At 33.7% G+C, this 13661-nt stretch overlaps 1 protein-coding gene, 1 non-coding gene and 1 pseudogene across 2 annotated transcripts; all 3 read left to right on the forward strand.

The window, feature by feature from the left end:
• Nucleotides 1–262: 262 nt before the first annotated feature.
• Nucleotides 263–369, forward strand: LOC113001039 (small nucleolar RNA R71). Its single transcript, XR_003266371.1, has one exon. It is a non-coding gene; the product is annotated as a small nucleolar RNA R71 (small nucleolar RNA).
• A 5687-nt stretch (nucleotides 370–6056) lies between these two features.
• Nucleotides 6057–7982, forward strand: LOC102668931 (tobamovirus multiplication protein 3-like; annotated as a pseudogene).
• A 2309-nt stretch (nucleotides 7983–10291) lies between these two features.
• Nucleotides 10292–11667, forward strand: LOC106796080 (uncharacterized). The gene is made up of 3 exons (XM_014767558.2): nucleotides 10292–10513; nucleotides 10628–10676; nucleotides 10786–11667. The coding sequence occupies exons 1-3, from the start codon at nucleotides 10342–10344 to the stop codon at nucleotides 10964–10966; spliced, it is 402 nt and encodes a 133-aa protein (XP_014623044.1). The 5' UTR covers nucleotides 10292–10341; the 3' UTR covers nucleotides 10967–11667.
• The last annotated feature ends 1994 nt before the right edge of the window (nucleotides 11668–13661 follow it).

Below are 13661 nucleotides of genomic sequence, written 5' to 3' on the forward strand. Positions count from 1 at the left end.
GACCAACGCATCCAGTTTTCCTTCAAGCTTCTTAGTTTCAGATGATGCAGATGGGTTTGTAGCTACCTCATGCACTCCTCTAATGACTATGGCATCATTTCTGGGGCTAAACTGCTGGGAGTTGGAGGCCATCTTCTCAATTAAATTTCTGGCTTCAACAGGAGTCATGTCTCCAAGGGCTCCACCACTGGCAGCATCTATCATACTTCTCTCCATATTACTGAGTCCTTCATAAAAATATTGGAGAAGAAGCTGTTCTGAAATCTGATGGTGGGGGCAACTGGCACATAGTTTCTTAAATCTCTCCCAGTACTCATACAGGCTCTCTCCACTGAGTTGTCTAATACCTGAGATATCCTTCCTGATGGCTGTGGTCCTGGAAGCAGGGAAATTTTTTTCTAAGAATACTCTCTTAAGGTCATCCCAGCTCGTGATGGACCTTGGAGCAAGGTAATACAGCCAGTCCTTTGCCATTCCCTCTAATGAATGAGGAAAAGCCTTCCGAAATATGTGATCCTCTTGGACATCTTGGGGTTTCATGGTGGAGCAGACAATGTGAAATTCTTTCAAATGTTTGTGCGGGTCTTCACCTGCAAGGCCATGAAACTTTGGAAGCAAATGAATCAGTCTAGTTTTAAGAACATATGGGACATCCTCATCAGGGTATTGGATGCACAAGCTTTCATAGGTGAAATCAGGTGCAGCCATTTCCCTTAGAGTCCTCTCACGAGGTGGAGGTTGTGCCATGTTCTCAGAATGTGCAAAATCAGAATGCTCAGAATCAGAATGCTCAAAATTATAATGCTCAAGATCAGGATGTTCAAAATCACCAATAACAGAATGCACAGATTCACCAGTTATGGAATGCTCAGAATGATCAAAAGGTATAAAATGATGCCTAACTAATCTATGAAATGTCCTATCTATCTCAGGATCAAAGGGTTGTAAGTCAGATGGATTGCCTCTAGTCATACACTACATTCAGCATGCACACAACTAGTTGCCTTGTCATGTAAATAAAGGTGTAGGTTTGAACTACAACTACCCTCAAATGATATCCAAATGACTTGAAATTTTGTGAGCAACCTTATAAAATGATGAGAAGATAGCACAAAAAATTTCAAACAAAAATTCAAAGTCTAACTATGAAAGCTAAAATTGGTAGGTTAAGAAAAATAAGTGAATAAAACTTGAAAAATAAAAAACTTTTGACAGAATCGCTTTTTTTTTTTTACGATGGAGACCTCAGCCGGCCTATGGCCAGCTGCCACAGCGTAGGAAATTTTTTTCTACCCCAAATGCATATATAATAATTGCGATTCTGATAACCGGAGCAAAAGTTATGGCCGTTTGAAGTTTTGACAAACACAAAATTTGCTAGTTTTTTGGAACTTTCAAATCTGACCAAAAATAAGGCTCTAGCTATTTTTCCGACAAAATATGGATTAAAAGAAGTTACCACAAAAAAATTCAGCCAAAAATAACAACCCTAGCTACCAAAACAAAAAATCTCAAATAATTCAGCATGGGTGGTCGCTAAAATCCGTCTCTAATTGATTTCTACTACTACTCTGTTTTTGCCGCAAGCACAATCTTCACAGCAAAACACACAAGACTGAAACAGGGGAAACACTTAATGGAAAAACTGAAACAGAACACACCTTAAACAAAATACCAGGACACTAAACAACACTAACACACATACTAACACAATACTAACAATTAAACATAAAACACGAAAGGATTAAACACACAACACTAGCTAGCTATTATCAACCTTTGGACACTGCTCCCCAGCAACGGCGCCAAATTTGGTCGAGGCCGTACCCGAATCAAATAAACATGAAAATGCAGTAACTAGGAAGTGATCCTAGGTCGTTTCCCAACGAGCAGTGACAAGCCAAATGTTCATAATATACTTGCAGTAACAGTAACGATGGGGGGTTTTGGTTGTTTGGTAATTAAAGAGCAAAACAAATAAAATGGAATACGAAACTACTAATATTAAAAACGGGTTGTTTCCTCTGATTCAGAAGCCGCTCTCTTATCCTGGGTTATGGAGAATTCGTCCCTAACAGTCAACCACTTAATCCAACCCTATTTCAATTTACTAAGCGAAAATCAACTTAGGGTTTTCAATACGTGATTAGGCACCACATACACCAGTTAGCCCTTCGTCCATTAAGCATGAACGCAAGTTAGGCTCAGAGGCAATTAATCGAACACGAAGCATGCACTGATTAATATTCACGAAATTGGGATAATTGGTGAAGGGAAAACTGCCAGGAAACCACATTACAAACGAAACCTCAAAGAGAGTTGGGCTTCGTCCTCAAAAGGAAACAACACTAGAAAATCTAGCCTTCCATGGATTCAAATAGAAAACGCAAATGAAACATGAAGCAGAAACATAAATGAACAGAAATGTAAATGAAAGTAGAAGAAGAAGCAAGAATGAACTCGTAATTAGAAGCAGAAAACGGAAATTTGCATTAAGAACGAAAACTGTAACAAGGGAACAGAAAAACGTGAAAACCTAAAACCAAAGCTCTGAATAATGAAAATAGCATAGCAGAATAGAATGCCCTGTACGAATCCCAAGGCATCTATTTAAAAAGAGTCACTCAAAGTCACTGGGCCCTATTACAATACTCTGGCCCAAAACGAAATAAACACTGAACAACATAAAATAAAATTGCAAAATTTCCTAATTAGAAATTAACTAAGGTAAGCGCTGCTTTATTTGCCCTCTTCAAGTCCACAACCAAAATCCGGATTAAGCCCAATGTTTCATTAATTCCTGAAATTAGATTAAAAATATCAAATTAGCTAAATGAGCCCAAATAATAAAACTGCCTAATTAATTGACAATTAAGACCAATCAATAATTAAAATGGTGCAAAAAGGGTTTAAAAAATAGAAGAAAATGATGGCACATCACCTACCCTTATATCATACACAAGAAAAGCTTAATTTGACCAAAAATTGATAAATAAGAAATTAATAAAGTTATTTTTTTCTTATAAAATGGTTGGTGGAGTTGTTAGCATCATTTTCTAGGGAGTCTTTTTGCCTTTCCATATATAGCAGGATTAGATTATGTTCACATCTCTCTCTTTTTTTTTTTACATTTTCAAAGGGAATATCCTATCTTATATATTGGAAATCATATATCCTCTGTTTAGTTGTATTTTCTTTTTCCTCCCTAGCAATATTTTATATTTAATCTTTTAAAAGGTGAAGACATTCAATTTCTGTCTTGGATTATCTAAATATCTAAGAGGCTTTGGCACATTGCTTGGACTTAATAATGGAGTTTGTGGGTTTATGCTTTATGGCATGAAGTGTAGCATAACCAAAATGTTTTCACCTTCCGAAGGGTTCATATGTAGGGGCATTGTCATTTGGCTAAATTGGTTGTTCATTAGATTTTACATGACCCTTTTGTGTATATTGAGCTACCTTTATAGGCAACAATTGTGTTAAAATGTCATAGGACCTGATAGTTTGAAGGAGACTTGTTTTCTTTAGGGCTTGTAGTCTTGTTCATGTTTGTTCAGTATGCCCATTGAATTTATTTTATATTAGTATTTCTATAACAGTGGCAGAGAAGAATGGTAAAATTATGACAAATTCTTATGATTAGGCATTTAGGTGCCTGATAATCGAAATGGTACTACTTCAGTTTTTTTCTTTTTTATTTCATTATTACCATGTTCCCATGGTGGTTATGCCTTAGATTGATGGTGATCATGTGTTAAACTATGACTTCTTCTTATTAATTTGGGATGTGTTTAATTTTGGGTTTTCTTAATATACTTTTTAGCATAGTGTGGGTGATTGGGCATATTGGCTTCAAAAGCCAACAACCATGAACCTTGCACCCATCATTTGGTGTTCTATATTTCTAAGTTCCATTTTTCCTTATTTTTTCAGTTTGGCAAGAGCTTGAGGAAGCAAACCAAGAGTTCTTTAAAGGTTATTATGCAAACATGGCATGGAAGCATAAAATGCTTCTACTCAACATATTTTTGGAAGAACAGAGGCAAATAATGGGCTTAACTTCAAGTGTACCACTCTCTACCTTTGATGGTTCACACAACCCTACACTTTCATCACAAGCCAACTCTAACATGGGCTTAACTACAATTCCATCATCATTCCCTACCTTTGATGGGTTACATAACCCTGCAATTTTATCACAACCTAACTCTATTTTTTACGGGGTCACATAACCTTGCAGTTTCATCACATCCCAACTCTAATAGGAGCTTAACTGCATTTGCATCACCCGTTACCTTTGATGAATTACATAACCCTCACTACAAGAAAAATAACCTATGCCTACGGACACTTTTTTGCTACAGACATAAATTAGTGTAGGTAGATCTCAAAAATACTTTTACCTACAACTAACTAATGTAGGTAAAACTCAATCACTTGTACCAACCATTATTTGGTGTAGGCAAATTCATTAAAATTAAAAAAAATACTTCTACCTACAACTATGTTGTGTAGGTAAAACTCCAAAAAAATTGTGGTAAAACTCAAAAGAATTACTACCTACAAAAGCACAGTGTAGGCAAAATTTTAAAAAACTTATACCTACACACTACAAGAATAATGACATATACCTACGAAAATTTTTGCCTACACATATAACTTATCATAAGTAAAAGTCAAAAAATACTTATACCAACACTTGTTTGTTTGTTATAGGTAAAGTTCAGAGATTTTTACCTACTATTATTGATTTGATGTAGGTAGAACCTAAAATAACTTCTACTTACAAATGTCCAGTGTTGTAAGAATTTCAAAAAACATATACCTACGATTACTTGATTACTTGTTGCTGATCAAATCCTATAAAACTTGTACCTTCGGTTTATTGATGTAGATAAAATTTAAAAAGTTTCTACCCACAAATACATGTGATCGAGGCCATACCCGAATCAAATAAACATGAAAATGCAGTAACTAGGAAGTGATCCTAGGTCGTTTCCCAACGAGCAGTGACAAACCAAATGTTCATAATATACTTGCAGTAACCGTAACGATTGGGGGGGTTTGTTTGTTTTGTGATTAAAGAGCAGAACAAGTAAACTGGAATACGAAACTACTAATATTAAAAACGGGTTGTTTCCTCTGATTCAGAAGCCATTCTCTTATCCTGGGTTGGAGAATTCGTCCCTAACAGTCAACCACTTAATCCAACCCTATTTCAATTTACTAAGCGAAAATCAACTTAGGATTTTCAATACGTGATTAGGCACCACATTCACCAGTTAGCCCTTCGTCCATTAAGCATGAACGCAAGTTAGGCTCAGAGGCAATTAATCGAACACGAAGCGTGCACTGATTAATATTCACGAATTTGGGATACTGGTGAAGGGAGAACTGCCAGGAAACCACATTACAAGCGAAACCTCAAAGAGAGTTGGGCTTCGTCCTCAAAAGGAAACAACACCAGAAAATCTAGCCTTCCATGGATTCAAACAGAAAACGCAATTGAAACATGAAGCAGAAACGTAAATGAACGGAAACGTAAATGAACAGAAACGTAAACGAACAGAAATGTAAAATGGAACAGAAACGTAAATGAGAGTAGAAGAAGAAGCAAGAACGAAATTGTAATTAGAAGCAGAAAATGTAAAATTGCATTACGAACTCAGAAGCATCAAAACAGAAAAATGAAAACCCTAAAACAAAGCTCTGAATAATGAATAGCATAACAGAATAGAATGCCCTGCACGAATCCCAAGGCAGCTATTTAAAAGAGTCACTCAAAGTCACTAGGCCCTATTACAATACTCTGGCCCAAAACGAAATAAACACTGAACAACATAAAATAAAATTGCGAAATTTCCTAATTAAAAATTAACTACGGTAAGCGCTGCTTTATTTGCCCTCTTCAAGTCCACAACCAAAATCCGGATTAAGCCCAATGTTTCATTAATTCCTGAAATTAGATTAAAAACATCAAATTAGCTAAATGAGCCCAAATAATAAAACTGCCTAATTAATTGACAATTAAGACCAATCAATAATTAAAATGGTGCAAAAAGGGTTTAGAAAATAGAAGAAAATGATGGCACATCAACATGCAAGTAAAATCCCATAAAAAATACAAAGAAAATAAAAAGATAATTAAGAAGTTATACCAGAAGAAAGTTGAATTTAGAGAGACTGATAATGATAATGTATATTCATTTCAAGATAAAAAGATAATTAAGAAGTTATAAAAGATAAAAAAATAAAAAAATAACATATAAAGAAAAATATAGATTACTTATAAGATTACCATCTTCCTTCTCATCCTCTCTCTTGATTGGCTTTCTTTGTTTGCTTTCCTTTCCCTAAACTTAATCGAATCTAAGTTATCACCACACACACAAGCCTAGCTCCTCATCATACCTATGTTTTTCTCTTCCCTCTATCGTTCGTCTGTTCCTTCATTCACTCTCGGCGCCACGCGTGCTAAGAATCGTCTATTCAAGAATGGGCAGCGAGGGCGTGCCGTCGATGGTGGTGGAGGTCATGTTGGTGGCCGCCGTCGAGCTCACTGACGCCTCCAGCTGGTGGCACGAAATCGATGACTCTCTAGCGTGGCAGGATTGTATTTCCTACACTCTCGTCGTACTCTACGGTATCGTGGCCGCCGTAGCTTTGGTATCGCTGCGTCGCGTACTCTTTCAATTCCAAATTAGGGTTTTATTTTTGTTTATTCGATTTTCTTTTATAATTTTTTTATTTTGATTGAACTTTAGGTTCAACTGGCTTGGATACAATTGAGAGTGGTCTTTCACCTTATCAATATTTTGGTGAGGGGTTTGTATCGTTCAAACCTTTTGTTATTTTACTTTTTAAAATTATTTGTGTAGTAACTGCTTAATAATGTGATGTTTTGTTCAGGGATTGTGCACTCTTTTTAATTTTGCAGTTCGGTATGTAGTTTTTATCTTCTATCAGAACGTGCAGAGGTTAAAGCTAGAGGTATCGGAGTATAGGGAATAGAATGTAACATTTAATATGAGTAATTTTTTCTTAACATAAGATTAGTTGTTTATTATTTTCTAATTACAGAATGTGGTTAGACTCACACTTATACTCACTCACTGCGTTTGCTTGTGTTTGTAGATTGTTCAACACATCTTGCTTGACATGTCGAGTCTTGCTTTCTTTACAACATATGCACTTTTGGTCCTGTTCTAGGCTGAGATTTATTACCAGGCTAGTTTGATTTGTGGTGCATTTGCTTCTACATGGTTGGTTTGCCTCCTATGATTTTTTTCTTCCATGGCAGTGTGTTTTGCTGATTGGTTTTGATGGGCTAATTACCACCTCGGTGTTAAATGCTTTTGCAGGCACATGTTGTATCAACTAATGGGTTGAAACCAAGTTTCTATACGATTAATATTGTGGTTTATGTTGTTCAGGTGAAAATTCTACTGTTTACAAAGTTTATGTATGTGATCAACTATTGAATGATGTTTGACTTTGGTTGTGATTCACTATATGGTGGCTAGAAGGAAAATTTTGTGTGATATCCAATAATAGGATATAGTAGTATAGTTGTACAACTAGGTTATGGTTGTAGAGATATGAAGGAATAGGGAATAGATAATAATATTGGTTTCTAAATTCTAAGTGAGCAATATGCAAGCATTTAATAATAACAAACTAGATTCAAATTTTTTCTATTTTACCTTGAAACATCAAACTGAATTATTTTGCTTCCTCTATGTTGGCATCCTAGATTTGTTAACATGCTTGTTTACATTGACAAGTGACTCCCACCCTCATAGCTTCCTTTGATTCCTCTGCCTTCTCTATGTAGAAGTGAATCAAGCTAGGCCTAGCTGAAGCATAGCTCAATTAGGCAGTTCGTTAGACTATATTCTCTCCTAAGTCTGATCAGGTGCATTGCAATAGGGTTCTCTTTGTGTGCAGCCATTGGCTTTCTTCTCTATGGTGGAAGGTAATTGTTGTATTCATATCCAACTCCCTTTGATGCATGAAACTATTGCATTAAGCTACAAGATGTCACCCATTAAGTCAAACTCAGCAGTATAGACTGATCTTTACCACGTTTGAAATCTTTTTTACAAATGAATTATTTTCAATTCCAAGATAGTTCCTTTGTATCTTGATTACCGCTTTCAATATTTGGGATCTAGTCTTCTCTCTGAAATTTCGGGTTTTGTGAGGTGGTAGGATATATGATTGTAACTAGAATATCCATGAAGAAGGATAAAGGGATAACAATTACGGCCTTTGAGAGTCATAATTTTGAGATGACATAATGTTTGTCATATGATGTATTATTATGATCTTTAATTGTCCTAGAGCTGATTTAATGGCAATGCCACACCTATGAAAATGCATGCATTCCAGACCAATGAACTGAAGAAGTACACTAAAGTATTGTATATGCTTTACTCTACCACTAAATATTGGCCTCTTTACTTTTGCCAAAACCTTTAAAATAAAATGGCAGGAATTAGTGTTCCAAAAGGATTGTTCCAAGGGATAGTAGCTACCTTGAGGCCAACAAATTTGTAGCAAATCATTTTTGTTGATGTCTTATTAAGCACCATAGCTGAAAGTAAATATTTGTAGAGCTTTAGATTTCCAAACGGGTTTGTTGATAAGGAAGAATTGACTTTTGGGAAAAAAAGGAATTTACAAGAAAACATGCTAGAAGAGTGAAGAATCCAGCTTTGTTTGTGAAACCGAGCGTACATAAAATAGATCTCGTAAATTGCAAATGTTTATTATTAGTACTATAATACATACTATCGTAGACGTAGATTCGTAATGTCCTTTTATGTATACTTGTGTATATTATATAAAAAAATCATAGTAAAAATCAACAGTAAAATACTGTGTAACTTGAGAGTTAAGATGTGTTTGTGTTTTTTTATTATTTATTTATTCTAATTTTAAAATTAAATTTTCTGGCTTCTATGCACGAAAGGTTGGAAGAGTTAAGTTGGCTCTGGTTTCTAAAGAACCAATGCACGTGTGTCTATATCTTTGTAATAGAAAAAGTGAGGTTTCAAGAGATGTTTATTTTGTCTAGATTACATTTATATATTACATAAAATAATTCTTATCAAATTCAAATTGAAATGGATTATAATGGAAAATAAAATTATTTAAAATTATTGATTAAATTAAAAGAATCTCGTATAATTAATTCACGCTTTCATTGTGATTTCAAGAGAAATGTGATGGTGGTGTTGTTATGGGACAAGTATGGTTGATACTTGATAGGAATGAATCGGTGGTCGCGCCAGCAAATGAGAATATAGTTGTTTTGCTTGCTAGGAGATTGTGCATGAGATTATTTTAATCGACACAAAAAATTTAACTTGGTAGGTAGTAGGATTAGAAAGGAATTGAGCTTTCAATTTCAATGAGTTGGACCAGCTTTGTTTGTGACATAAATGGGTTTCATTTTCTTTTGTGCCTACCTGCCTTATTTAGTCCACGATTTTAAAGGCTAGCCTGTGGACCAAGAATAAAAAATAAAATGTAAAAACTAATAATAAGTAAACTAAAAATTTGAAAATTTTATAACTTATATTTTTATTTTTAATTGATTAAATTTCAATACACATTAAATATATCAATGAAACACAAGTCTGTTTAGTGGGTGTGGTAAAAGAAAAATGGAAAAAGAATGTTATGTAGGACAACTCTGTTTAGTTGGAAGTGTCAATGAGAAAAATATTGGAACAAAAATTAAAAAAGAAAAAATAGAAAATAGAAAAAAATTAGAGGACTAAAGTCGGATGAGAAAACTTTTTTGTCATAGAGCCCATTTCAGTTGGTTTACTCCAAAACTTTTTTGTACGTGAGTTAGAGTACCCGTGTACCCCATTTTTAGAAATATTTATTTATTTGCTGATAGAAAAAACGTAGGAATGACAATTTAGAACCATATTCAATGAATACCTATAAAAATTCTCACAATATATAGGATATATATACCAATCAAATGAGTTAAGTTCTAATGAGTAATTACTTAAGCATATTCAATGTCTTACTATCTTTAGAGTTTCTTTAATGATGTCTTAGCATATTTTGAAAGTTCAAAATCAAATTAATTCTTAACAATAGGTTCAGGTCATTTGTTATTTTCTTTTGGTTCTTTTGTTGTTGTCTTAAATTTATACTTCCATAAAGCTTTTTGTGGACATTTCTGCCCTTCTATCATATTTGTATTTCTTTGTATTGTGGAATAACTTTCACGTGCATGTGCCTAAAGTAATTGGTTATGTCTCAGTGAATTGAAACATTCAGAGTAATACATATATTGTCCTTCTATATACTTATATGGCTATTTGCTTCCACTGGGATGTTTTGCAGTTTTCTTATTTTTTCTTGGATCTCCTTGATTTGGATGAGGAGGCTGGCATGATCCAGAAGTCAACTAACCAAACTGATCAAAATGAGAATGCTGAGGAACAAGCTAATGATGAGTCAACTAACCAAACTCTTATGCCAGGTAAATACAATGTAAATATTATTATTATTATAATATTTTGAATTGCAGATTCTAGTTCGGTTAACACTTAATTCTGATGAGAATAATTAATTAATTAATTAATTTGAATTGCAGATTTCATGAAGCCAGCTCACGATCAGTACGCTTACCGCCACGCCAATGGGTATATACTATTCATTCATTCTTTTGAGATTCTACTTGGAATTGAATTGTGTTGGTATTTTTTTTCTTCTTTTTTTTAATTCTCTATAACTGTTGTTGTTACCTTAAAGCTTGTGTGTAATTGGGTTGGCTCCTTCCCACATTGCTTTCAAGGATGAAGGTGGAATCACAGCCATTGATTTCAATGTTGGAAAGTCTGATCGCAACAGGATAAAAGTCACTGGAAAGCAGAAGAAGGTACGTATTTTTCTCAAGTTTGAATTTTCACGCTCTCCTTCTCTCTGTTTCTAGATATGTATGAAGAATTAGTAAAGCTGATTCCTATTGTTTTTTGGTGCAAAATTGAAAAATACTTTCATATTAGTGATATTACTTTTAAGACTAGAAGTCTAGAATGAATGGCTTTGTCGTTGTTAATGATATCCTTTCATTATTTCTCCAAGTGAATTGAGTTGCAAATTTTAGCAATTAATAATTAAACTTGTAAGCATTAGGCACTTATCCAGCTCACGGTTGTGATATTGGTGCATACATTGGCAGCCATTTCCTTGGTTTAGAGTCTCCTATTTTGTTCTCTGGAGCTGTGGTTACGTCATTTTTTTCTCTTGAGTTTTTACTAATCCTAATAGTTCACCATGCTTTGAAAAGAAACTAGAGATGCAGCTTTTAAACCCGCTCCTCTGGTTCAGAAGCCAATTTCTTTGGTCTTGGAGAAAATTCGGCAGAGGAAATTGGAGATTTTACAGAAGTAGGTTGATTTGCGTTAAGAAGGTTGATTAATCGTCTATGGTGTATATGAATCTACATTTAATACGCATATTATGTACTTCTATCTCAAATTGAAAAACAATTAATTTCCTTAATATTATTGCATGTGGACATCCATATATTGATTTTTATGCTTTCGTAAGAGATTGAAATGATAATTAATGCCAGTCTGTAATACATTGTTCTGACCATCATACTGGGGGATTTGTGGGCTCTCATTCGCAAACAAGGGACGTCTTCTTCACATTGTTGGACATAATGGGGTAGCATATGGGGTTAATACTGAAACAGAAGAGCTTTTAAAAATTATATGACATTTACCTACAGAAGACCGTAGGTACAAGTAAATTGACTTTTACCTACACTTAGAGATTATAGATATAAATTAATATCTTTTACCTACAGATTTGAAATAGTAGGTGTTACCTATAGTGATAGTTAAATTTGACTGTAGGTAAAAATATATCCATAGGTAAAGCCTATAGTGACAGACTATTAGTTGTCACTGTATACCCTCTCAAAGTTGACGCAAAAAACATCTGTAGGACAAAGTCCTTTATACATCTACCTACGGATTTTGAACTTCTAGTGATAGATTTTGACTGTAGATAAAAGTCATTTTTCTTGTAGCGCCTGTAGATTTATCACAACCTAACTTTGACTTTGATGGGTCACATAACTTTGCAGTTTTTCTACAACCTAACTCTAATGTGGACTTGACTGAAATTGCATCATTCCCTACCTTTGATGGGTTACTTAACTCTGCAGTTTTATCACAACCTAACTCCGCAATGGCACATCTTCCTCCACGTAAGTCTATTACCTCCACCAATATTGTTACCATCCTTTGTGTGTATGCATTGATAGTGTTACATTATTAATTATTCAAAAATTCATAGTAGATATGACTCTCAAATAATTATTATAGAAACTAACAAATTTATCATTCATATCAAATCAACTAATCATTGTATAATAATATAACTTGTCGGTGAATAGACTATTTTGTCATAAACTTTAATGCAATCTTTTTAATAGTATTATAGGATGAAATTTATTGAGACACAAAATGTCATATGTTTCACTTTGAATTTAATGACTCTCATACATAATTATTGTGAGGACCAATGAATTTCAACCCATACTAATTAAATATAGAAAACGTGTATTAGGTATGTTAAGTAGGATACTTGCATTTTTCTTCATTAATAATAAACAAATGAAAGGAGTATGTTAGTTGCTTTGTTTTCTATTCTTGCTATTCAATATTTGTTTCTAACCATTTTTTTAATTTGGCATTAAATGTCCCTTTATTTTACAATACCCTACTACATTGAGGAGCAAATCCAAGCAAGTTTGATGCCAACAAATATGGAACATCCCATTTTATTCAAGTTCATATGATGTGTTCAACAATTATGGTTCGTCTCTGCAAACAAGTATGCAAGGTGGTGCGCTTGATGGCTGCTAGAGGAAATGGCAACTAGATTAATGACCCTTCTAGCATGCTTTGTAATCAAAATGCAGACATGAGTTTGATACAAGGAATTAATGGGGAGATGATTGAATTATGGCTTGAATATTCAGGTTTTGACCCCTTAAATGGGGGAAATACCCTTCCCTTTGATTTTGACACCTTTATAGGAGGCAGAGGTTAATCTAGTAAACCAACTAGTTGATGAAAGATGCTATTTTGTTTTTTTATTTATAAAAGTATAGCTTAGGAAAGTCTTGTTTTGTTTTCGGTTCAAACAACTTAGGAAAGTCTGAATTTATTTAAATTATTTTTCTAAAAAAATAGAATTGACCATTTTATATTGTTTTGTAATATCAACAACTATATGTATTCGGGTTTTAGTGGGTGGATTTACCTTTTGGTGCTACGGATGCTAGTAACAATTGATCATTTTATACTTTGTTTTGTAATTTCTTGATTGCACAAATATTTTTGAACATGTCTTGTGTGCCAAAAATTATTTTTTTAATAAATCTATTTTTCATTTAAAAAAATAAATTGAATAGTATAAATAGAATGAAATAAAAATATTTTATTGTTTGTAAATTTATTTTATAATGAAGTGAACTTTTTATCCCATTGCTTTAAAAGTGATGTCAAAATTTAAAACAAATAATTTGATTTTCTATCATTTCATCCCATGCTCTTCAAGTTGAAATGAGAAAAGAAAAAGTAAAAACATCTGCAATAAAAAAATAAAAA

This window comes from Glycine max, chromosome 2 (assembly GCF_000004515.6).
Source record: "Glycine max cultivar Williams 82 chromosome 2, Glycine_max_v4.0, whole genome shotgun sequence".
In the NCBI taxonomy this organism is placed as follows: Eukaryota; Viridiplantae; Streptophyta; class Magnoliopsida; order Fabales; family Fabaceae; genus Glycine; species Glycine max.